Here is a 25,565-nt window from a genome sequence, read left to right as displayed (position 1 = left end):
TGGTGTGTAGACTGGTGTATAGATGACAGAGAGGTGTGCGGGGTACACGACTAGCTGTCTTAAAATGCTACATATGTATTTTAACTTCACATTGGCCAATTAAATGATTTTCAGAATAAATTCTGTTCAGCGCGAACTTGTGAGTCAGAAGACAGCTGCTGTTGTTTCAGCATGTTTAGAGTCAGCATGTCTAAGTACAGTAGGCTCAGTGTACAGTAAGGCTCTTCGTCCACCTGTTCACCTGTCCCCCAGCGAGGCTGGGCCGACTGTTGCCTCGGCAATGTGGGCCTCCGCTCGTAGCCAGCAGTGGAGCGGCTGGGACTCAAACACAGACTCGCTGGACTCGCTCTCTGCTTTCGGAGTGAGCATATTCACAGAGGCCTCATTACTTGCTCTTATGGAATAATACAAATTAATTTGCTAATTTGTCTTTTTGATGTGGGCTGTGAAATCGGTGGCCGCTCAAAGTTTTTTATTTATTTATTTTAAATATGCCAGCCACATTTCGTCAGCTGTAACGGTTTTAATCTGAACAGGTGTCAGGTCCAATGGCGGTGTAAACGTTTCTGTCCGTGTATGTCATTGATGCCACGTATTCGGAAAACGCTGCGCCATGTCATTTGTGAATATTCATGAATCAATATGAGACACAACGCTTCATGTCAGCTGCACCTGCACACGGCCAACCGATCTGCTGGACAGGGGATTTAAACTGCGCCATGTTTATCTCTTTCAGCAGTAGCAAGCCATATGAAAATCAATGCTACAAGAATGAGTAATTACATACAACACGTCAGTCTTATCTCTCTTCCTCTCATTAAAAAAAAAGTAACTCATTTGGGCTTATCTGTTTTTTTTCTTCCTTAGAAGTTAATCAAATCTCGATTAACGCAAGGCAGACATGACAAATTCTTAACCTCATTTTGGCAAGCTTTGGGGTAAAATTTTTTAAAAGTTTGAGATTCATATTTTGAGAAGTTAACATTAATTTCTCCCTGCGGCACTTAACAGCAAACAGCAATACAAAATTGTCAGTATAAAGAAAGTGTCAGGGGGGTGGGGGGGGGGGGGGGATAACTCGGGAAAGCCACCAAATAAATCAAATGAATAATGCATTTGAACTAACAAGCAGTCTAAAAGAAGCCCAGTTTCGCAACATGCAATTGCAGCAACAATAGTATAGCGATTTAGGCTTGCATTCACCGTCCTTAACTTCGATTCAAAAATACGTACAAGTGCTCATTTCCTTCTTTACTATCTGTGGCAAGACTGTTTTAGACCGTTTAAACTGCTGAACTTTAACTTGAATCAGAATTTCCATTTAATAGTGAGCTTACGTTAAGAAAAAAAAAAAAATGTTGACTGAATCCTGGCCATGTTTTAGGCTTGGCAAGCAGCAGGAGTCATTTTAATCCTGTCCACCATCCTGAACTGCTGTCTGTGATGGATGAGCTCTTCTCTTAAGGAAACTGAGCTACGTTTCTGAGGGCGGTCAATGATGAAGCACATCTCACACAAAAAGTTTATTACCCTTTTCTGTCCGCTTGAAAACGTGTAAATGGCAAAGCAACACAGCCGTTAATTGCTTTTCATTAGTGTAATGCATTTATAATTATCTTGTTTATTTATGCAAATGCAGTGTCACGAGGTGGTCTGGTAGCTATTTTGAAAACAAAGCGAAAATGGTTCTGTACCGAGTAGGCTTTGTACGCCTTTGTCTTTCCCAGTGTACGTAACAGGATGAATTCTGGCCTCTTGATTCTAAGGGTGTCTGAAGTTCCTTTCTTCTTCTGTTCTTATTGCCTATGAATTTAATCTTGCATCGAGATGAATCTTTGGTTAGTGAAGGATTGTAATTACTCCGCCTTGAAAAATGAAAACCCGCGACTCCGAATTAATTAAAAGACTAACCAACCTTTAACTAAATGAATTCACTTCCTGCTGGACCCTTTTTTTTGAGCAGCAATGAATCTTAAAATTGAAAAACAGTTTTGCAAAAAGACTGCAGAATAATTGATGGGGAAGCCAAATTAGAATGTGAAATTCAATGAAAACAGCTTTATAAAGCTTTGAGCCTTTTGTATAACGTTTCACGATTCCTTTGGTCACAGGAGCTTCCGTGGGCAAGAACGACAGCCTTGGAATTAGAGCATAAGCCCAGCTGTGACATGTTAAAGCACCAGAATGTTAAAAACAATGGCACAAGAGAGGGAAATTATGGAAATAATGGATTTAAAACCACATTACACAAGAGCAGGAGATATATTCTGCTAGGACACTATTTCTGGCTAGTACAGACCCATGTTTACAGGTTTACTTCAGCCTTTACTTCAGCCCGAATAAAGACAGCGTGATGAGTGTTGCTCACACAAGCCTTCCTAGAAATTCAGAATGCCCATTTTTAGCTTCTCCTTCTACTAGTTGGCTGCTGAGGTAAAGCTTTCCAAAAGTTTCAGCGAGGAAGAGGTATTGTATGGTTGTGTGTGTGTGTGTGTGTGTGTGTGGTTCAGACTGACTGTGTGTATGTATGTATGCATGTACGTTTGTATGGTAGCTAAGCATTTAACCTTGAGGTGAATTCTTCCATGTACCAGGGAAGTCAGAAGCCATTAATTCCCTTTCACACCTCAGGCGAAGAACAGCGATCGTGAAATAAAACCCCTTTCATTCTGATTAAAGCCATGTGCAAGCCCAAAGCGGGTCACCAAACATTACACGCTGAAGGGGGCCTGTTTCGACTGGCCGGCCGTTCGTCTTGGTTTTGAGGCATCTCTGTCACGGCAGACAGCGGCGACTCCGTCAGAAGTAACGTCTATTGTCTGCCAGAGCCCTGTCGTGCTGCGTGGGAAGAGAAGCCCTCCAAGGAGGAGTGTGTCTGCTGCGGTCGTAAAGAGGGAGAGAGTGAAGTGCGGTGCGTAGCGTGTGTGTGTGTGTGTGTGTGTGTGTGTTCCAGGCACCATGCCGGTGAAGCGTACGGCTCCCACTGAGACTGAATCCCCCTTCGTCGGGGCGTGTGTGTGTTTTAAATGGACGGGGATGTATATTTCACTGTGAAGTAAACTGTGTCAGGAGAACTAAATACCACCATAGCTGCTGTACACCTTGCTACTGCTACTACTATCATGAATAGTACTGCTACCTCGACTACTACTACTGCTACTACTATTACCACTGATACTGCTACTTCTTCTTCTTCTACTACTACTACTACTAATAATAATAATAATAATAATAATAATAACAATAATAATAATTCACTTGTGTTGCGTTTTAGCTCTTCTGAGAGTCTAAATGTTCTCAATTTCCAATCACATAATGGTATACAAAGAAAATTAATTGACCAAGTGATAACACTGCTACATTAATGCCTTTTGAAAAGTTTGAAGCTTTTGTCAAAGTCATTTAGCATTTTAAATGTTAGTGAATTCAGTAACCTGCACTTTGACATTTAGAGCCTTTTCCAGATGACAGTCATCATGTTTGCTAACATATTGACATTTTAGACTAATATAAGGATAATAAGATTGTTTTAATGAGGAAAGAGAAACACATTATTATGCACCAACAAAACAACTGGATCACAATTTTATATGTCCTTCCAAATATTTCAAAACCTATTATGCCTGGCTGAAATGTCTAAGTTGGTAAGTTATTCTTTGGTAAACACTGAAAAGCGATGCAGTGAGGAAAGAGGAGGGCTCCTTACCTGTGGGATATCGCTCAATGACAGGCAGGTCATCCACCTGTAGTGTGGCATTGCCACCACTCCGCGTAAACCGCACTATGTGGTATTTTCCATCATTTACAAACTTTGTCGTTTCTTCAATATTAATGTCATCTGTTCCAACATTAAATACAACTCCAATATTGCCCCTTTCCTGTAGAAACACAAACAAAAACAAAAGAAAAAAAAAATTATATATTTTTTGTGATCAGTAAAGGCAGCAGCCTTCATTCTAACAATCAGAACAGCATCATAAATCATTTCAACACAGATTAATAATAATAATGATGATGATGATGATGCTATCAACAATCGTAATAACGATACAAATTAATAAACAATTATTTATATACACATAAGCACACACAATCATGTAAATGTCTTCAGTGTAGACAGGCTACCACAAAGTCAGAACTAGCCATGCATCTGTGAAGGATAAAAACATAACAACACTACTTTTGTGCACTCTAATTAGGATATAATCAGAGACCAAAACACCCAAAGGTCAAGAAGAGCAGCCCTCAGGGATAGTGAAATTTATCTGTAAACTGACGGAGAAGAGATGGTGGCGATGATGGATTGACTCTTCATCTTATCTCTTCTGCACCAGTCTGCCCATAGTGTATCTGTGCAAACATTTACTTTTGTTTAAGACTCCACTCACTTATTACAGTCAATTATGACCCAGACGGTGCCAAGCTACATCAGACACACACTAATTATAACCTGAAAAAAAAGAAGAAAAAGAACACACCCAGTAATTGAATTGCCTTAAAAGGATGATGACCTCAATGTAATGCTGTTTGACTTGATTTTCTGGTCAATGAGAAGGAAGTCATACGGCCAAAGTGATATTAATATAGCCTACGTGATATTAATATTGTCTGCCTCTGCTCTTCTGTTCACTGTAACTTCATGTACGGTATAATCTGAAAGCTGAACAAAAGCTGAACAGCGCAAAAAACAAAACTCAAACGAAAGTACCATTTTACGGTAGCTTTAAGAACAACACATGCGTCAAAAACATTATTAAAATATAGGCCTACATTTTTAGCAAAGAAATCATGGACTTGACTACCAGACGCCGGTGAGTCAGATCTGGCGAGCCCTGGCTGTGTTGCGTAAACCCGGCTCGGTTCCCCAGAGCCCGCGTTCGCGGCAGAACGTCAGCCCCGCCCCCTAAGAGAGATTCATCACCGCGCAGCAATTCTCCGCTTATTTTTAGAAGCACAGGTCTCAGCTTAAACCAATTAAGTGGGAGGCGATTTAAAACTTCCGCCAAACAAGGCCCGTTAGCGCGTGATGCTTTAAGGGACGAGAGCGGCTTCAGATACCTGAGTGCCGTGGGGAATTTTTCCACCCTTAAATGAGTAGTATAAGTCCTGGGAGAAGGACAGCCTGGCTCACTGTCTGCCTCGTCTCTTTTGTCAGCTATGCGCTTCTCTTTATGAGCAGCTAGGCCACAGTAGCTAGGTCTGTCTTGCCATTTATGTGGCATTGCCGGAATATTCCACGTAATGAAATCACCACAGGGGAAAATGATTGTGAAACTCACGATGGTATAAAAACGTGCGTGTTTATACTGCATATTCAGTTTATCGCAAAGCTAAATTAAATCCACATGCATAGTCAGGGTCAGAGTAATAGATACCAAACACAAATGTATTTAATTTGTGGAATAATTACTGCTGAACAAAGAAAAAAGAATAATAATATCTGCTACCACAAACCAATCGAGTGGCAGACACGCATTTCTCCGACACGATACAGCAAGCCCACTGAGACCCAAGAGTGAAAGTTATTTAGACCGTAACATAAATTATTCACAAAAAAATAGAAAAAGAAATAAAACACCACGCAACATCAGATACGATCTCTCGACATTTTTCAGACAAAATCAGTCGTTGTTCGTGCCCTCCCCCCCTGCAGCCCCAGCAAGCCCAAGGACTCTTTAGCGCGTGCGGCAGACACATCTGTACAGTAATGAGATCGGATTACTAGATTTAAGCGCCGGAGCCCGTGATAAACGATCCGGTTGAGTTGAGCGGCGCGCGCGACTCCCCCGCTAGCAGCGATAAAGGGAACATCTGGTTAGGGGCTCAGCCCAGCGGCGCGCTGCATGTCATTATCCAGTCAGCACCGCCGCGGCAGGACCGCCGGATCTCCGGTCCACTCCGCGGCTACGCCGGAAAGCTCCTAACGCCGCCGGCGAACGCCCACGGCGAAGCACGCCCCGACGCCGCGAGCTACGAGATAAACTCCGTTTGAGGCCATTTCCACACCGTCTCACCTAAAGATGCACGCGGTAAAGACTCACGCTAAACATCGTGTGCTGCAGAGGCCTTGGAGCCTGTTTAACTGTACGAGAACACAAGCTTAAACGAATGATATTAACATGGCCAGTAACTGTAATGGACCCACGGAATGGAGTTTGATGCTTTATTTTTTTAGTAGGCCCATACAGTGTATATTGTAAACAGGCCTGCAAGCCAGGGGCTTTCCTAGTTTTAAACTGAGTGTTTGTGATTGGCTGGGAGGGGCGCTAGAGAACTGTGCATTCGGATACAAGAGTCAGGTCTCTGAAAAGCCATTTCTTTTCTTCATTTTCATTTTAATTGGCTTTCTTTTTTAAATATTCAGAAAAGAGTTACATTCCTGTTATTGTCTTATGTGTATAAATATATAGCCTACGGTAAATTAAATTGATTGCATAGCTGACAGATGTTTATAGTTTATCTGTTTCTTTGCTACATACATAATTGCTTCATTAACATGGATCAAAACATGTCAAATGTTGTGAACAAGCAAATGTATTGTGCTCTCAGTGGCAAGAGAATAGAGATGTTAAGCGATATTAAATAACTTTGCATCAGCAAAGAGAGTACCAGGGTTGGTTTCAGTACAGAAAAGATGACCTGTCATAGTGACCAAAATCAAAAATTCAGCAGCTGACAAGTTTTCAGAAATGTTGCATGAAGCACAAAATTAAACTATTAGATATATTTTCTGTATAAAAGTAACACTTTTACTGTTTACAGCATTTTATTTAAAAGAAAAATATAATAGCTCACTAAAAAGCCAAATTCCTTGGCTACTGCTACTAATTTCAGTTGTCTTTTAGATGAGATGGAGAGATGGACAGAGATGACTGTAGTATGCTCATTTGATGTTCTTTCTGGAGTAGGTTTACTTTAATCTACAGGTGGCCACAGGCAGTGTCCTGAATGAGCGGTACGTCGCACAGCCAATCGGCGAGAGCTCTCTCCTGTAGTTCTGTGAGGCATGCATTGTGTGCCGATCGCACTGAAGCACTCTCCTGCCTGCTAGAGACTCCATGCTCCATGTGCTTCAGCCGCCGGTGAGTGGGTTAGAGTGCCACGGCGGCGGCCTGAGAGCTGCCGTCTGTAACCGAGTATGGGGGAGAAAAAGCGAAGGTCTGCGTGAGAATGCTGTTGCCGTGGGTGAGTGTGCGCTCTCCTGGTCTGCAGTGCAGTGGGAGTGGTGATTGGGGCTGAGGGGCACCTACATCCAAGGACTGTCAAGCGCATAAAGAAAACCCACTAATTCATATTTTTATGGGCCCATTACCTGCAGCGGAAAAACAGATTTAGTGGCAGAAAAACCAATTAAAGTGGCACTTTAATAGCATCATTCAATGGACTTTTAATGCTCCCCCAAGTCTCGTTAATAAATTCAGCGCATTTAGTCACAAATTACCTATTCAATTTCCAAATTAAAAGAACAGGAGGCCTAAGTTACTAAAAGGGAAAGAAAGAAAGATCGAGAGAGAGAGAGAGAGAGAGAAACGTGCTGTCATAAAATTCAGCGGCATCAATTGTATTGGATAAAAGGTACAGCAGACACTTAGTAGCGGCTCTTGAAAAGCAAGATGCATTCGCATTTAATGCGCCGTTTTGCGATGCTTGCTAAAAATGGCGAAGCAGGGCTGGTAACTGGCAGGTGCTGGCAGGCCTTTTGAGAATGAACACCCAGGATCCCCTGCTGCCCATCGCGGTAAAAGCAGGGGGCGCGCGCGCTCCCAGTCTGAGCGTAATTTCCCAAGCGCGACAGCCCCCCCCTTCGCCGCTGTTGCGCAGCGCGTTAGAAGTCTGGGCATCGCCAGCCCCCCCCCCCCTTTCTACTCTTCCTTTAAGCGGTTCATCACTCCCTCCGCAGCAGGGGGCCTGTTTCATGTATTCTTGGGGGGGCGGGGGGGTGCTCAGTGAAAATGAAGAACGCAGAGGGTGCGTACGGGAACAAAGTCGGGATCAAAGTCGCCGAAACATGGTTGGTGCACCCAATGACACCCCCCTCCGCCCCCCCCTCCCCCCCCCCCCCCATCAATAAGACGCTCATGCCCTGGTAAACGTAGTCACTGCACAGAGTGCCCCCTGGGGTAATAAATAGTCTACCCCAATAATCAATATGACCCTGCCACTAACCAAGCTGCCGTGATTAATCGCTCGTCAAGCCGAAATGGAATTTAATTAAGCGACAGAGTGGAGGTGAGGAGGAGACCGGCTCGCTTCTCGCCTCATCACCACAGCTGTTAGCTTCTGGTGCTCTCTGCAGCTGTTTGCTAATGTTTTCCCATTGATTGCACTGTTGGGATGCAACATTGCTAGCGCTACTTCCGCGAGAAATATTGCACTGCTGCTATCACCATTATGGGCACGTCTGATACTGTTGCTCTGCCTATCACTCTTACTGCAATTCATTAATTAAATGTACTGCTGCTGCAACTTGTACAACCACCACTGTTTTCCTTGCTACTGTTGGCACAGGTGCTGGTCCACTGCTGGTGCTACTATAAGGCGTAGGACTGTTATTCCCAAGACATAACATAACCGCCACTGCTTCTACATCTCGGACTGTATTGGATAATCCAAAGACATCTATTTCTACCAGCACGTCATTGTTGCTAGTAAAAAAAAAAAGGCCATTCAACTAGCTGAAATTAAATCCCATGTACTGTTATTGTGAGACAAACACAATGGACAATTTATGTTTGCAAAAGCCAATATAAAAACATAGCACTTTTGACACCAGGGAAAACAAATCAAATGCCACCCATTGTAAATATCGCTAAATCTGATTTAACAAACACTGAAGCCTTTGGAGCAACATATATAATCAAATCATCATATCTAGGGGAATTCTCTGACAAACAAAGCAATACATACTGCTGTGTGTGGGATAGGTCTTAGCAAAACTCACTGCGGGGAGAGAAAATTTGAGCGATTTTTCTAGGAATCTCCTTGAACAAGTTATTCATCTGAGAAACAATAGCTTTGTATCAAAGATAAATGAGTGAGCTTGCCCTGTGTTATTCCTAACCCAGCACTCATTGGAAATAACACCGCTACCTTTTATAGAAACCATGCAAACATCGATCGATTCCCCTGTAATCTGCTTTGGGATCAAACACCCGTTGTAAGGCAATGCAAACATGCCGAATAAAATGCAAATGCTGATTATTCTGTATGGAAGCTGAATCCTAAATCCCGGGAACAGCTGAGACTGAAAGCCTATAGGCCGTAAGTGATGTTCAGACAGACGCGAGGCTTCCTATTGGTGCAGATCCCCACACGGAGCTTCGAGCGGAGCGCCCGGCTAACGCAGCGAACGGGTGGCCATTATGAGGGCCGAGCACCGCGCACCTGTCAGGTCTCATACTTCACAATCACGCGTCGCCATGCCGACGCGCCGCCACGCCCACGCGTCGCTGCCTCCACCCTCACCCAAAAAACAGGTTTCAGGGGCGGGAGGAACATATGTCATTTCCCTCTGAAGTCCCCAGCTGCCTCAAGCTGTCTCAGTGCTGGATCCACCCCTGGCCTGACAGACCAGGAGGAGGCCACCGCCTGAGATACTGAGCACAGGAAGTACTGAACCCTGAAACCCAAGCACATCCGCCCTTGAGCGTCCAGTCATTACCCATAAGTGTGATTACCCATAAGCCCTTTCAAGCTGCACAATGCCTGCTTGGGTTCTGAGCTCTGTTAAAGGCAATAAGCTGTTGTGACAGACAGGCCCTGGGCACACCCCCTCTGCCTGTCATGGCCAGGGGTTGAAGGGGCGGGGCTTAGACATGGGGGGGTTGTCCCACCTGTGGCAGCAGGGGCTTCCTGTGCTTTTCTGTGGGTCAGGATGCAGGTTGACCTTATTCTGGCCTCATTCAGGACAGAGGGGTGTCCTGTGTCTAGGTCCCTAAACCCCACAGTGTGAAAAATGAGCCTGAGAAGCAGAGAAATCATGCTCTGTTCTTACCCCTTATCTTTTAATTACCACTGACAGCCTTTCCCTTCTTTTATTTTCAAACCCTTAATGAAATTCCAAAGGTGATATAATTATTTTTAAAAAATAATGAATTAGCACACCGATTTTCTATTCCGTGAATAACTTTTCTTTTTTCCCCGTCTCTCTCTCTGTCTCATTCTCTATCTCGCTTTCTCTTGCTCTCTCTCGTAAGGAGGCCACTGATGTGAAGATGTGACACTCTTTGATATTCACATCTTCTCGTCCTTCTGAGATGACCTATGATACACACTCCTTTGTTTTGGAATTTGAGGGCATAACACTTGGTCATATTTTACTGTAAAAGTGCTTCACAAAAGCCTAATCTCTTCGCGATTCAAATTTACATTCGTACTCTGTCAAAATTACAATGCAAGGCTTGTGTGAGGATTAAAATGAATACATTAATTGTAATATTGCATAGTGCACACTGTCCCTTTAACCTTCCTTGTGTTTTAATTCATTTTTAAGATTTGGGAATGCATAACTGGTGCATAAGTGATAATCTGTCATCAGTGATATTTCACTTATATTCCTCACTCTCGCTCACACACATATATACACACACACACACACACACACACAAGCACGCAGACAAACACACACATACACACACACACACACACACAAACTCACCCACACACACACACACACACACACACACCAGGAATGGTCTGGAGAGTCATCAGCTCTGCATGTTTTGCAGGAGTTAATGAGCACATTTGAATTTCCCTCAGTTTGGCTGTTTTTCCCCGTGTGTCAGTAAGAGGCAAAAAGCAATTTACTACGTCCCCCTCCCGACTCGCACTCGTGCAAAAACAGAGACACAATTACGGGAGCTGCTTCTCCCCTCTGTGGAAAGGTCACAGGCATAGCCTCACTGCCTGGCACCTGGGGCAAAAAGAAAATCAATTCTACAGAAATAAATAAAATAAACTTTTTGTAGTCCAGCGATTATGGGAGAAGGCTTATCGGGGATAACCCCATGCAAAGAGATGTTTCGGTGAGACCTGCATTATTTAAACCACAAAGGGGTTTCTCACTCTCAGAAAAAAACAATGTTAGCGCCCTTTCCCCCGCTCCCCTTACTTTGTCGCAGGTGCAGGAGTTGTGAGCATGAGTGGGTACGGGGGGGTTGAGATTTTGAGCTTATTTTAAAATCAGGCCCACCAGCTGAAGCGCCTAATTATCTGTGAAGTTGGCTTGAAATTGTTTCCACCACGAGCAGAGTCTATCAAGTGGCTTTCTAGTTCAGGGCTTCGTCAAATAACTCCAGTTAATAAATGATGAAGCCGGCCAGAGCCACCCTTAAAGAAAAGCAGCAGAGGGCTTAGACGCAAAGAAAGAAAGAAAGAAAGAAAGAAATGGAAAACGTGTGGCGGGCGTCTGCGCGGTGAATTGGGGAGAGGGAGAGAAACCGTAGGCCAATCCTTTAAACGCTCCGTTAAGCCGGACAAACGGGAGCGTGCCGGACTCGCCCCGGGATTCAACCCCGCAACCTCTGTGGAGCTGAACGTGGGAACACACAGACAAGCCAACTGCAAAGGCGTCGATACCTCGTCGATGAGCCCGAATTCAGAACTACTGCAGATGAAGTCTGATGGTGATAATAGTCTGTTTTTCCCGCTTTCTTGTCAGCAGCTATCTGTATCCAGGCTCCCCCTTGGTGGCTACAGGACTGTGAGTAGAGTGTAGAGTATACCAGTGGGGCATACAGACAGTGTATGTCAGTGGGGTGGGGGGGGGGGCTGTTTGGCAATGCTGAAATCAGGCTTGGATTTATAAAATTAGGAGGGCAAGTAAAAAGCATGTTTTTAACACAGACCCAAGACTCCACCCCCCACCCCCCCACCCCCCTCATATTGGGCCTGGTGGGCAAGTCAGATTGCACCAGGGTCGAAAGCTGGTTCACAATTTCGACAGAACGGTACAAGAAGCGTGCCCGAAAACTGTCACTCTATTCCAATCCCACCTCCCCTGCCCCAACAAATAAGGCCCTTTTCCCTAAGGGTGGATCTGCAGTTTCATCAGGACGGTTCTCAGACGAACTCAGCGGCCCGTCTGAAAGGTCAGCATTAATAAAGCGCGCGCGTGTGCCTGCCTGTAAACAGCAGAGACCCACGGAACACACCGCGCGGGGCTCGACCATCGCTTCCGCTAGCCTCTCTCAATACGACTCACCAGCAAACGGGCGCTGCAACGTGCGGGAAACCGGGAAGCACAACCAACTAGTCCTAGGGACTGGTTACTAGGCAACCGCGCAACCGACAAGCTAACAGCTAAAGACGGGCTTTCATACGGAGGATGAAAAGGTCCCTCCACTAAGCATGGACACGAGTATACGGCCCGCGCCAGTAAACTACTGCAGCGTAAAGTGAGCGGAAAATCTAAAAAGCGCAGAAAACGAAATGGGAGGAATAAAAAGATCTGACAAACATTATCCGTTCAGAGGAAACGACATGGCATTTTTTTTTGTCAGCCGTGAGCTGTTTGGACACGTTGCCGGCTGCGATGAGAGCAGGACGTGTAAATCCTCCCCCAAAAAGCCCATTTGCACTCTGCGGCGGGACGCGGGCTCGCCGTTATCGGGGAGGGACGGCGGCCGCCTTATCAGGCGGGAGAGGGGGGCGGCCGTCTGGACTCCCAGCCGGGCGCGGGCACCGCCGGCGCGGCTGCAGGTGATAATGAAGAGACAGCCCTGCCCGCGGCGTCGCCCCATCCCCCGCTCTCAGCATGGGGCCAGGCCGAACGAGAAAAAGACTATCACTCTCTCCCTCCCTCCCTCTCCACACCATATCTCTGCTCTGAATCTATCCTTCGTCCTCTGCCTCTCCTCCATGCCCTCTCTCTGTCTCTCTCCCTCTCTATGTTTCCTGTGTGCTTTTATATGTCTGTCTGATAGGGGTGATGTTGCTGAGGATCTTGGGGAAAAAATAGCTACACTGTAGATAAAAAAAGCGTCGTGCGTGGCTTCAGCGCGCGGCTCACGGGCGCCCCGTGGACCCGCGCCGGTCGCTCGATAGCGATGAAACGCCGACCCCTAACCGGCCGAACCCCCCCCCCCCCGTTTCCCTGGGCGATGCAATCGCAAATTGCGCGCCACCCCGCGGAGCTGCCCGCCGCAGTGGGCGCTGGCACGGACGGGAATCGATCCCGGACCGCGGGGCTCATCTCTGCTCCGCAGCGTGTTGCTGAAACCGGACGAGGCGCCCGGCAGCTCCAGATAAATTATTCTGGTGCATCAAAAGGCCGCATCCAAACCCAGCCCCTGACCAGAAACAGCGGAGCCGCTCGTGTCCACGCCTACCACGATGAGAGTCCTCAGCACTTGGGGTTTTTTTTTCATTACATTACATTACATTTATTTGGCAGACGCTTTTATCCAAAGCGACATGCAAAAGTGCATTTCATGATCACGGACAACTACAATACACAGGTTTCAATAAGATACAATACTTATTTCGTATAGCTATTTCTAGCCAAGAAGGCAGTTTAGTTCACACATTAAAGACTATTCTGACCTAGCCTCTGCCAAGCCAACTAGGCAGAAGAACAAGCTACAATCACCGTAACGGTGACGACTGGGGCTGTGGCAAGCGCCGCGGTGATCGCTGAGCAGAATGACTACAGATCCCATGTGACTGTACACTTCAGCATGTCATTTCGGGATAATTTCTTCATGCCCCAAAAAACAGAGGCCGTCTGAGGAAGGAAAATGCGGGATTTCAGGACTGGACTGGACTGGATTGCATGTGTTTGTCTGTGTATTTGCTGGCCTGTGTGTCGTGTATTGCTGTGCTCAGGGGTACCAAGGTGAAGACAGTCCGTATGCATAGTTAGCTACGGAGGCTGCACAGACCAAACTGCAGAATACTATAGATCAAGAGTGATTACCCATAAGCCCCTTTGAGCTACTTGGCCCCACATCTAAGGATGCACAATGATTTATTCATCATCCAATTTGCTCCTGATTCTTTAATATTAATGAGGACCATCTTTCAGGCATTAATTGATCAGCTCTTTTATTCTGCATCTTAAGTGGTTGTGTGCGTGCATTCTCTCCTCGGTTCTGCTGCTGGGGCTGAGCCACTGCAGGCTGGTCTTTCCGGGTCTTTCCGCTCCCACTGTGGGAGGCAGGAAGCCAGAGTTACTCCAGCCAGGGAATTCTGGATCCAGCCAATGACGGAGATAGATGAAGCCGTCACGGAGGCGCAGTGCCCCCGGAATGTGGTCTCCTTGGCGGAGGAGTTCCAATCGGCATTTCAAGATCAAAAAAGCGCGGATGGTTTGTTGGGTGCACGTGTGTGCGTGTGTGTGCATGCGTCTGAGCATGTAGATCACATGTGGCTTTGTGTACAAGTATGTTTGTATGTATGTGTGTGTGGGACAATGGGTGTGAAGCATAGTTGTGTGTGTGTGTGTTTTTAGACCACACCTCGTCCCAGAGACCAACATGTGGGATGCTTAAATTGCATTAGTCACAGAAAGATTTTACGCAGATGTGTGAGGAGGGGAAACGGGTTGCGTTTAAGTGAATTAGGAATAAAGAACAAGAGCCTGTGATGTGAAGAGACTGCACTCCCCAGCTCTTGAACCCTGAACAGTACAGTCATTTCCTCTTCAGCTTCTGACCCTGCTCATACCATCAGCTCTCAGCATCATCAGAAAACTGCCAATCATCCCTCTCTCGTATCCTCTGTGCGAAAATAACTGCTGGACAGAAAGAGCTACACAGCTGCTGCATGTATTTGCATGGTTCTGCCATCTAGTTTTTGTCCCTGGCATTTGTAATATCAGGGAATGGATACTATCTTGTTGGCTAAATGTCACTGAGCAAACAATGCACACTTTACACAACGATGTGAATATATTTTATAATAAAGAGCAGTAAACTAATAACTTCAGCCTATAAATGAATGTAGAAAAAGTCTGATAGTTAAATCCTATCACAGATGCTTCGGGTTACTGTAAAAGCATAGCAACGGCACGGAAAATGTGCATGTGAACAGAAGCGAATGCTTTCTCTTATCATCCAATTACGTGTCAAATTAACTGATGAATAAATGTACTTACAAGGTTCTCCTTTTTAAATGCAAAATGGGTCTTTGCAAGTACTTCAGGTTTTTCAGAATCAAGCACCACTTTGAGTGCATAAAAAAATAACAGAGCTTCATAAGAATCCACCAATTTGTACTGAATGCAAAATTAATAGCTCATTCCACACTCATTTCTTTGTGTGAACAGTGCCTGGCAAATACTTGCTTCAGGACAGTGATGTGTTAAGTCCTTACAGGTGAGTGGGTGAGCACTGAATCAGCCTGCAGTATACGTGGAAAGATCATTTTAAGACCTGATGTTTATGGACAGAGTCAAAATGGGAACTCAGTCCTCAAAGACACGCCATTGTTTCCTGTCCCTTTAACGACTTCCTGTGAGGACTGGGGGGGACCCTCGGCCGCACCATCTTTGATCAACCGAACCGCACCCAGTTACCCCGGCTGCCAACCCCCCCCCCCTCCTCTCCCCACCCACCTCTCAGTCGCCAGCTACAGCAGGGCCTCCACGGAGGACCTAAATATAAGCGTCTAATAAATTCTGCACCCGACCGAGAGTCACAGGAGAAGTGGGAGCGAGCTCAGCTCTCCTGGGCTCTCCCTTTCTGTTAGCAATTAGGCCGGCTGCAGGCGAGAAGCAATGATTAGCTGCAGGAACAAATTTAATGGCACAAGCTTCACGTATTCCCACCACTGAGTCTGGGTCACCTTTTCTTACACAAAAAAAAAGACAAACTACAGCCCATACAAAAGACACCCGACGGAGACCGGAATTGTGTCTGCGTGCGAGCCTGCTTTTGTTTGCATGACGAATTTCACGTCCTCTTGACAACAGTCAGAAGCTTTCCTTTCTAACCCATAAGCAGGAGACCTTAGCAAGTAACTGCATGGCATTTTCCTCTGACAAATGAAAAACCCCTTTACAATGACATTTATCTGAATACATTAATTACGATGTTAATACCACGCATGGTGAAGTGAATATTATGAACTTTGTGTTTTTATCAATTTTTAAAACACTCAATTATTTGTTGGAAACACAATGCTGTTTCTCCGAGCGGATGTGGCAGTATCAATTTAGTGTCTGGCGTATTTTCATTAATTTCTGCAACATGCGCCAACTTTCCATACGCATTTCCACATCAAAGATAAAAAGGTTTAAAATATACAAAAAAATAAAAACCTAAGGTATGCTGCTGTGCATAGCATGCAGCTTGCAGGGCTTATGGGTAATTACTCAACAACAGACAGCGTATACTGTATACTGTATATAACTGTGCTGATGCTGCGCAGAGACAACGGAGCCCAGCCTTTTCTTCATAAAACCGTCAGCGAGAGGACGTGTCAGAACAAAGGCACCCTGTGCTTAATGGAGCAGACCTACACGCAGCCAGGCACAGTGGCAGCGCGTCCCTCCCTCTCCCAGCGCCACGGATTCTCTCTCCGCCGCGCCTCCAGCTCTTTTAAGGCCTGTTAACCACACACCTGTATTTCAAATTGCGCAAATTCATCTTACACAGCCCTTGAGCTCCGACAAACCCGTTTTATAGGAGTTGAAGTGTGTGTGCGCACACTGTGTGTGTGTGTGTGTGTGTGTGTGTGTGTGAAGAGATGCAGGTATTGAAGAAAACCCCTGAGCACTGGTTTCAAACACTTTCTCAGGGCTGGGAAGTTGCCAGGTTTTAAAATTACCTCCATCCATCAAAAGATTTTAAGGCAGTCAACATGCAATTTGGTGGATTTTTTTCTAAGGACCCAAACATTATTCCTCCGTCAGCTTTGTGCATCATAATATTACATTTCTCTCCTATTTTCCTCAGTCTTCCCTTTTACCCTTCTCCGGTGGGGGGGGGGGGGGGGGGGGGGTTCTTCCTGAGGAATATCCAGCACAGCCCATCATGTGCACAGCCAGATGCATATGCACAGCCACAGCCATAGCCAATCACGCACACTCTCAGAAACAAACACACAACCAATCACAAGCATACTTGCACATGCATATGTATAGCCACAGCCAATTACCTGCATTTTCAGATGCATACACACCACCACAGCCAATTGCATACATTCCCAGATTCATAGACACCGACACGGCCAATCACGTGCACTCCCAGAAGCCAACACACAGCTACGGCCAATCACGTGCACTCCCAGAAGCCAACACACAGCTACGGCTGATCACGTGCACTCCCAGATTCACACACACAACCACGGCCAATCACGTGCACTCGCAGATTCACACACATAGCCACGGCCAATCACACGCACTCCCAGATTCTCAAACACACACAGCCATGGCCAATCACACGCACTCCCAGATTCACACACACACAGCCACGGCCAATCACACGCACTCCCAGATTCTCACACACACACAGCCACGGCCAATCACACGCGCTCCCAGATTCACACACACAGCCACGGCCAATCACACGCACTCCCAGATGCATACACAGAGCCACGGCCAATCACACGCACTCCCGGTCTACAGCACAAGCTCTTGCTGTCTCTCCGACACACAGGAGCTGAGCCGTTAGCCCGGGGACAGAGAGAGCTGTGCTCACGACACCTTGGAACACAACAACCGCTACCCTGATTTACAGAACAAAGGACCGTCTCTTCCTGCCGTCTCTCTCCGTCTCTCCCGCTACGTCTCCAATGTTCCGCCGCTGCATTGTCAGGTAAATAAGACATTTACATCATGGAAGAGACACCGGCAGAGTAGTTTGGACTGACATCTGTCACCTTCAGCAAACTATGTTGATCATTGTCTTAGAGGCAGAGAGGGAAAGAGAGAGGGAAGGAGAGAGAGAGAGATTGATAGGCAGCACGGTGTATTACAGAAAAGCTATATCCAGCATATTCCTTTGAGGGAAAATAAATAACTCTCATAACTGCTCAATATAGGCACATTTTTCATATTATTTTAGGCCTTTTAAACAGTTGAGGGTAATAAATTAAACAATAGGCAAAGTAGAGCCTAAAACTAGACCTATATATCATTAATCAGCAGATGGTTTTCATTAAAGGAACAAAAATAGGAAAAATGAAATACTTTATTTTCCACACTGTCCAAAATATACAATCCCCCCCACCTCCCCAATCCCCATGACTGTAAATTAATAACCAACTACAGGATCTCTGATCCAACTCAGACCACTCGAGGGGCTCTCAGCCATCAACACCTCCCACATCCCATTCCCACAATCCTCAGCACCGGACCGCAGTGGGCGGCCTTGCGCAGAAAGGGCACTGGTCTAACATGAGCAGTGCATCCTGGGAAATGAATTTCTATCTGAAACTTGACAGCTTTACCAAGACCTGGATCAGAACCCTATGCTTCAAGGCCAGAAAAAGCAAGGACCATCTAGTGGCCAATTCCACCTGAAGCCTCATGTGAGAATTTTCCAATTTGAAAAACTCTGCAAGTGTCTGCCCACAAACACTCTCAAATCAGGCAGTGCCAGACACACCTGCCTGTCTCTTACACTGTCTCTCTGTCAGGAAATATAACTATCAGGACATTTCCTTTATTTCTGCATCTGATTGCTTCTCCCCTGTTCCCACCTCACTTTGCCAGTCAGGGGCCAGCGAAGGGGGTGTAGTCACTGCAGCCAAAAGGACAGTTGACTCTTGCCAGTGTCATCCCATGAAACCACTCATGGAAATCTCAGGGAAAGGTCTTGCCATGTTCCCATTTCCCACTCCAACTTCAGTTTAAGTTTTCCAAGGCGCTTGTCCACAAGGAGATTGCGTGTGTTGCTGTGGTTAAGGGTGCAGTTTGATTCCCAGTTTTAGAATTGCTAAACTACCCCTGAGAAAATATATAACCAGAGTAACTAATCTAGGTAACCAGAAGCTGTGTATATGAATCATATTATGAGTAAATCTTTGTAAAAAAAAAAATTCCCTGGAGAAGGACATATTCCATGCCAATAAATAGCAATAATAATAATTGTTTTTTCAATAATTAAACAGGCAGTCATTAAGCCGTCAGTCTATGAGTCATATGTCCACTGAAACCATTTACAAAAGACTCAAAAACAATGCATTCCAGAAAAACAATCACGGACAATTGAAACAATTATTCTCCTGAATCATTTCTAAACCCGGAGTACCAAACTGTGACAGCTGTGACATTGTGAGCTACCTTTGGGTGGCTCCCCGAGGAAGAAGAAGTGTTAATTAAGGATCTTATCAGCGTCTGATGGAGGTGTTGACGCAGTGACAACTTGTATGTGTGGCTGCCTGAATGTGTGGTGTTTCCTGCCACTGGCGAGAAAGTTGGCTGCACTCCTTCTCTCTCTCTCTCTCTCTCTCTCTCTCTCCCTCTTACCAGTGACTCTGTCCCTGCCCTCTGACCCCTGAGCATTAACACTACATCAGTGATGTCACCCTCGACGCCAACGTGTCGCTGAGACCCCGCTTTCAGGGGAATCTCCATTCAGGGGCCGTGGCTGAGGTGCCCATTGCCCTTCATCAAACCATCGGAGAGAAGTGATCGATACCACCCAAAGAGGGAGCTGACACTTTTAAAACGCTGCACCAGATTTGATTTTTATCGGCTATCCCTGGAGATACGTGCTGCCGATCGAGTCCATTAACAGCTTGTAATTTGATATATATCAGTTGATTATCATGACACTGATAATGAATGTCAACATGCCAAAGTTAATTGCACACTGTAATCTAATGCTAAGTTGAGCCTGTATATTGGCACTTTACAATTGTTTAATTAGAAGGAAATCAATTACATTTACACTGACAAGAGAAAATTGATCAGGACACTTTCACCATGAGGATAATGTACCCATATGGAAGCGATGTGATCTGCGCTGGTCTGAGAGAGGAATAGGTGTACCGCATCCGAACTCAGATCAGAGGATCAAGACATGACTGGACAATAGGCTACCCTTCTTCTCTTGTACCTTCACCTTTTCTGTTTCTGTTTTCTCTCTGTCTCCTTCTCTCTCTGTCTGTCTGCCTGCCTGCCTGCCTGCCTACCGGTTTGTCTGCCTGCCTGCCTGCCTACCTGCCTGCCTACCGGTTTGTCTGCCTGCCTGCCTGCCTACCTGTCTGTCTGTCTGCCTGTCTGTCTGTCTCTCTGTGCTTCGCCCTGCCCGTGGACACCGCAGATGGTCGCGCTGTGAGGTCATGACTGACGGGTGTCAGACGGAGGCTGGATGCTGAAGACCCGTCTCCCCGCAGAGACGGCTAAATCCCGGGAGCCTTTATTCCCACGCCAGGGACCGCGGCAACCTGCCCTCCACCGCAGACACACGCGGCCTCAAATCCCTTCGCCAGCGTGGGTCCCGGGGAGACGGCTCACAGACTCTCTCCCGGGGGCAGGCCGTTTGAGCGCGCCGTCCGCGGGGGTGTGGGTCGGCGCCTCGGCTTCGGGGCGGGGCCGCGCAGCGCTCCCGCGGTTTGGGAGAGAGAGCGCGCGGAGCGACAGGGCGTGGCGTTCTCTCCCGCGACCAGCGCAGCGACGGGGACGTCTCGTCCCAGCACCTCCTGTTCCCCTGTCTGTCACAGGTCGGAGAGAGGGAGCGAGACGGAGGAGACGGGAGGTGAGTAATTACCCCGGCCGTCGCTGGGAGCTCAGGGCATCGGCGAGCGCCGGGACTTCATACCTCCGAAATTACAGCGACACCCCGCGCGAACCTTACAGCGCGACTCCCTTTTTGTTTCTTTTCTCGCCCTAAACCGGCTGAGCTCGGGTGCTCTTCGTTAGGGGAGTGCCCCGCTGGAGGAGAGGGGGATGAGGACGCGTGTCGCGGCAAGCGAGCTGGAACTGGCGCCGCGCGTAATTACTGCTCGGAAATAGAACCCGCATTAGTGCTGTGCCGAGATGCTAATTGGGTACGATGCTACGGCTGGCGCAGCTCAGCCTCGGGGTGCTTGTCTCTCGCTCTCCTCCCTTCTCTTTCGACCCCCTCTTCTCTCTCACTTTCACTCTAATTTATTTTGACTCCCCTCCTCTTGCCCTCCCGCGGTATGGACACACCTTGAGTGCTTGGCCATGACGCCTCAACACCCAGATCTATGTATGTGTATGAGTACATGCACGCGCACACACTTTCTCTCTCTCAAACGCACAAGCATGCGCACACACTTTCTCTCTCTCAAACACACAAGCATGCGCACACACTTTCTCTCTCTCAAACGCACAAGCATGCGCACACACTTTCTCTCTCGAATGTACACCTGCAAGCGATACATTCAACAAAATACACGAGCGTGCACACGCACGCACACACTTCATATGACTACTTGTGCCCTCTTCCTTGTGATTATCTCACACCTCCTCAGTATCACCTGCTTAGCATAGCCAACACCTTCTCCATAATTCATGGTCCTAAATAGATTACCTCGGCAACTCCAGGAAAAAAAAAAAAAAAAAAAAGGTGCGTGCACTTTGATAAATATGCAAATAAACAAGGTCAAAAAATAAGCTTGGTCCAGCAATTTCCTTTCCCTGCCTTCCTCAGTCTCTCTTTTTGAAATCATCTTGGCACACGGGATAGTCTTAGCCTGACAAGTGAAAAAACTTTCTTTTCAAGGTTGGTGAAAATAATGTTCTTCCGTAATGAGTTCCCATCTCCCCATGCAGCTTTTTGTGCCACAGTATTCAAAAAAACCTCCAAACCTTAATCTTGTTATCTGGCAGAATTATCACTGCACTGACACAAGGAAGGAGAGGGGCAGAATAAAATATATCCTGATAAAAATGAGAAAATAATTATTAAGAGGCATGTACTGTATGTTATCATAGAAAATCGACAGGAAACTCTTCGTTGTGTTGTTCACTTGTCTCCTGTCATTCTGCTTCAATATCTACAAGTTGCAGAATACCAACAGCTTTGAATGCTCATGTAAACTGTCATCTGACAGCTGGTTTTTAATAAATAAGTACATGTGAACATGTATCTGCAACATAACTCCTGGATATCTTTGACAACTCTGGTAGGAGGGGAGAGACACATTTCTTCCACATGTGCAGAAACGTCTGTAAAGCAGTGAAGTCATGAGAAACTGCACTGCTGAAGAATGAAGACGTTGACAGGCTAAACCCAAATCTGCTGCAGTCAGATTTACTGAGGAAGACTATGCCAGTGTCGCCAGTCTTTGCAGACGCAGGAAGTGGGTCACAGGGCAATGGGAACAGGCGTGTCTGAAACAGACCTGGGGGAACACTTCACTGCACAGCCCACTGGGGCCTGCAGCATTTCACTGCTGTCTAAGCCACACTCAACAAGGTAGCAAGGGAAAAATACTGTTACAATAAAATAACAAATTAAACAAACAACCACGCAAGCCCACATACAAACACACACACAGACATGCAAACATACACACAGACATGCAAACACACGTACATACAATACACACACACTTGCATGCACACAGACACACACAAACACGCATATGCATACACAGACACATACACACACAAACACACGCACACGCACACATGCAAGCACACGCACCCACCCACACACACACACACACACGCAGAGCAAAGGGGAATTGATTTTTCACTCAAACCATTTATATGATATACACATTCCATTCACCGATAACAGAGCAATTCCAACTGCCATCACTGCTGCGGCAGGCCTGGAAATACTGCCACAGTTCTAATAATAAAAAATCAAGAGGTGCCAAACCTGCTCCTGGACCATTAATCTGGAGTCCTGGCCTCTGACTTTCAAAGAGAGAGAGGGAACAACAGACAGAGAGAGGGAGAAAGAGAGAGGGAGAGGCAGACGGTCAGGGAGAGCGAGAGACTTTGAATGACAGCGAAGGGAACAAAGAGAAGGGGAAGTGAAAGAGTGAAAGAGCTTTTTTAAGGGAGGAGACTGGATAGAGAGACAGATGAACCACAAAAACCCCTTACACCACACAGGGAAGCATACATCTCTGAACCAACAGCCTTTCTTTCCCTGAGGTCTGTCATGAGAATATGCCCCTCACCCAACTGCTCCACCCAGTGCTCCACACCTCAACTGCACACCTCAAATCCACACCTTAGCTACACACCTCAACTCCACACCTTAGCTCCGCACCTCAACCCCACACCTCAGCTCCACACCACCAGCTCCACGCCATGCTCCGCACCTCAATTCCACACCTGAACTACACCCCGCGGGCCACACTACAGCTACAAACCTCAGCTCACAGCAGCAGGGCCCAGAAAAGACAGAGCCCCATCGGCATGTTGGCTATGAATCCATGAACTAAAAACACAAACTGAATTTCATTACTCAGGTTCCATCTTCCACACAGGAATGTCTCTCACCACGGAAGGCAGTTACCCAGGCAACGCTGATCAGGGCCAGTCGGGCCGGTGGGGGCCTCACCTGCTGCCGCTCCCCCCAAATTTGGCCTGGACAGGCCCGAGGATAGATGGAGCTGTAATTATCATTGATTCCTTTGGAAACAGGTAGATGGGGGCGGCGGGGGGCGGCGGGGGGCGCGGGGGTCACGGGAGCTCAGCCTGCCAGCAGACAGCGGAGCGTTAGGGGGCATTCATCACCGCCAAGCTAACTGTACTCTTCTTACAGCAAGCCGAGCAGAAAATGAGCAGCTGCCATCACTCTCAGAGTCCAGCTATTCACACTCTATTCCCCCTCATCCACATCGCTAAAACCTGCACACACACACACATACCTACTCACATACCTACATATACTCACAAACACACACACACACACACACACCTACATACATACTCACACACACCTACACATACACTCACACACACCCACACACACATACACCTACATACATACTCACACACGGCTACACACAAACACAAACACGCGCACGCAGGAACACATGGACGCACGCACGAAAACACGGACACACGCACGAACACACAGGTGCACGCACAAATGAAACAGTCCTCCTTCGGACCAGTCCTCCTTTGTCACACAATGAAAAAGCCATTGATCATGCGCAAGCTGCAAAGCCTCTTGTCTTTTTTTGACAGGCTATCAGAGTGAAGGGGGGAAACAAAAAAAAAAAAGGTAAAACAGCATCCTGTCTGACTCTTTTGCAAATCACTGCAGCTGTTCTGAGGTTAAAGGAGCAACCACTTAAAAACAGAGCGGACCAAGGCAAGGAATCGATCGCTCCGCGGTGCCTCTCTCTCTGTCTCTCTCTGCCAGGAGGCTAACGGGCTCTGCGGAAGAACAATGGATCTGGGCCCAGATGGAAGAATGACACGGGGCAAAGCGCTCAGCTCACACCGTGATGAAAAGAAACAAATCTATTTCTCCCTTCCCGCCAGGCCTTTCGTACAGAGACAAACGGGCGGCTCGGCCACCAAAGTCACTGCAGGGATTCACTGCTCTTTCAGGGAGAAAGAAAAACACCACACAAACAGACCGCGAAAATGTTTCAGATATAAGCTGTGACTTTTGGGCAGTCTGAGGAGATGAACTCACAACCCTGAGGAAGACTGTGACTGTTTGCGTGTGTGTGCCTGTATATCTGTATTTGTGTGTGTTTTGTGTGTGTGTGTGCATGTGTATCTAGGTGTGTGTGTGTGTGAGCGTGCATCCGTGTGTGTGGTAAAAACCACTTAAAAATGGCTATTTTACAGAAAACCTAGATCAGTGTGTGTGTGTCTGTGTAGGTATGTGTGCATGTGTGGTAAAAACCACAATAAAACGGCTATTTTATAAGAAACCCGTGTCACTCTAAGGTCCAGTCAGGAGAACATCAGTGTTGATTGCAATGTTCAGAACAATATTTTTTTTTCAGGAATGGCTCTAGACGTCTGTTAAAGTGCAGCTGCGGAACACTCTGCTCCCGCAGGAAGGTGCAGACTGCCCGTCCACCAGCGCACAGTTACTTCAGTCTTCTTCAGGCATCAGACCCTCATGCATTTTTCATCAGCTGTAGCTGTTTCCAGGCACACGGGGCACGCTACAGACAGAGCACACGGGCGCAGAATTTCTGTCTTCCTAATCAATCATGCGCAGTTTTGGCCACGACCCAAATTTACACACACTGCATCAGCACAAAGCACACACCCCTGCATCACCCCAAAAGAGCACAGCCCTGCCCCCCCCCCGTCTCCCCTCTCTTCCACTTTCTGCATTCACTGGCTTTTTTTCTCCCTGACTTTGCCCAGCACACTCTGTTCTTTCAGGCTCCTCCATCACTTTTTTTTAGTTCTCCGTCTCTCTCTCTCTCTCTCTGTTGTTATTCAGTAATGTGTGTGTGGATGTGAGTGGATGTGTCTCTTGTGGCTGAGGTAGAAGTGGTGAAAAGTGCTCACAGATCGCAAAACTTTCCCAGGGGTGTCCTCAGCAGGCTGCCGAGCACCCAGACTCACACACACACACTCAGCGTTAGAGCCGCTGTCCTTATGCACCACACTCACATGCACACACACACACCCACACACATGCATGCACAAAGAGACCCACACCCACCGCCACACACACTCAGCGTCAGAGCCGCTGTCCTTATGCATC

The 25,565-nt window shown here is 46.8% G+C and overlaps 1 protein-coding gene across 44 annotated transcripts in view; it reads right to left on the bottom strand.

Annotated features, from left to right (window-relative positions):
• The window catches only part of LOC118217872 (neurexin-1a-like), a 310,125-nt gene that overhangs the window by 56,808 nt on the left and 227,752 nt on the right, over positions 1 to 25,565 (bottom strand). For all 44 annotated transcript variants that reach the window (XM_035399988.1, XM_035399994.1, XM_035400000.1 and 41 more), the window contains one exon: positions 3,707 to 3,878. In XM_035399988.1, the coding sequence (XP_035255879.1) occupies positions 3,707 to 3,878 (172 nt within the window). The remainder of the gene's footprint in view (positions 1 to 3,706; positions 3,879 to 25,565) is intronic.

The sequence above is a fragment of the Anguilla anguilla genome, chromosome 18 (assembly GCF_013347855.1).
Source record: "Anguilla anguilla isolate fAngAng1 chromosome 18, fAngAng1.pri, whole genome shotgun sequence".
Lineage (NCBI taxonomy): Eukaryota > Metazoa > Chordata > Actinopteri > Anguilliformes > Anguillidae > Anguilla > Anguilla anguilla.
Note: the sequence above shows the minus strand (reverse complement) of the source record. Positions and strands in the feature narration are given on the sequence as shown.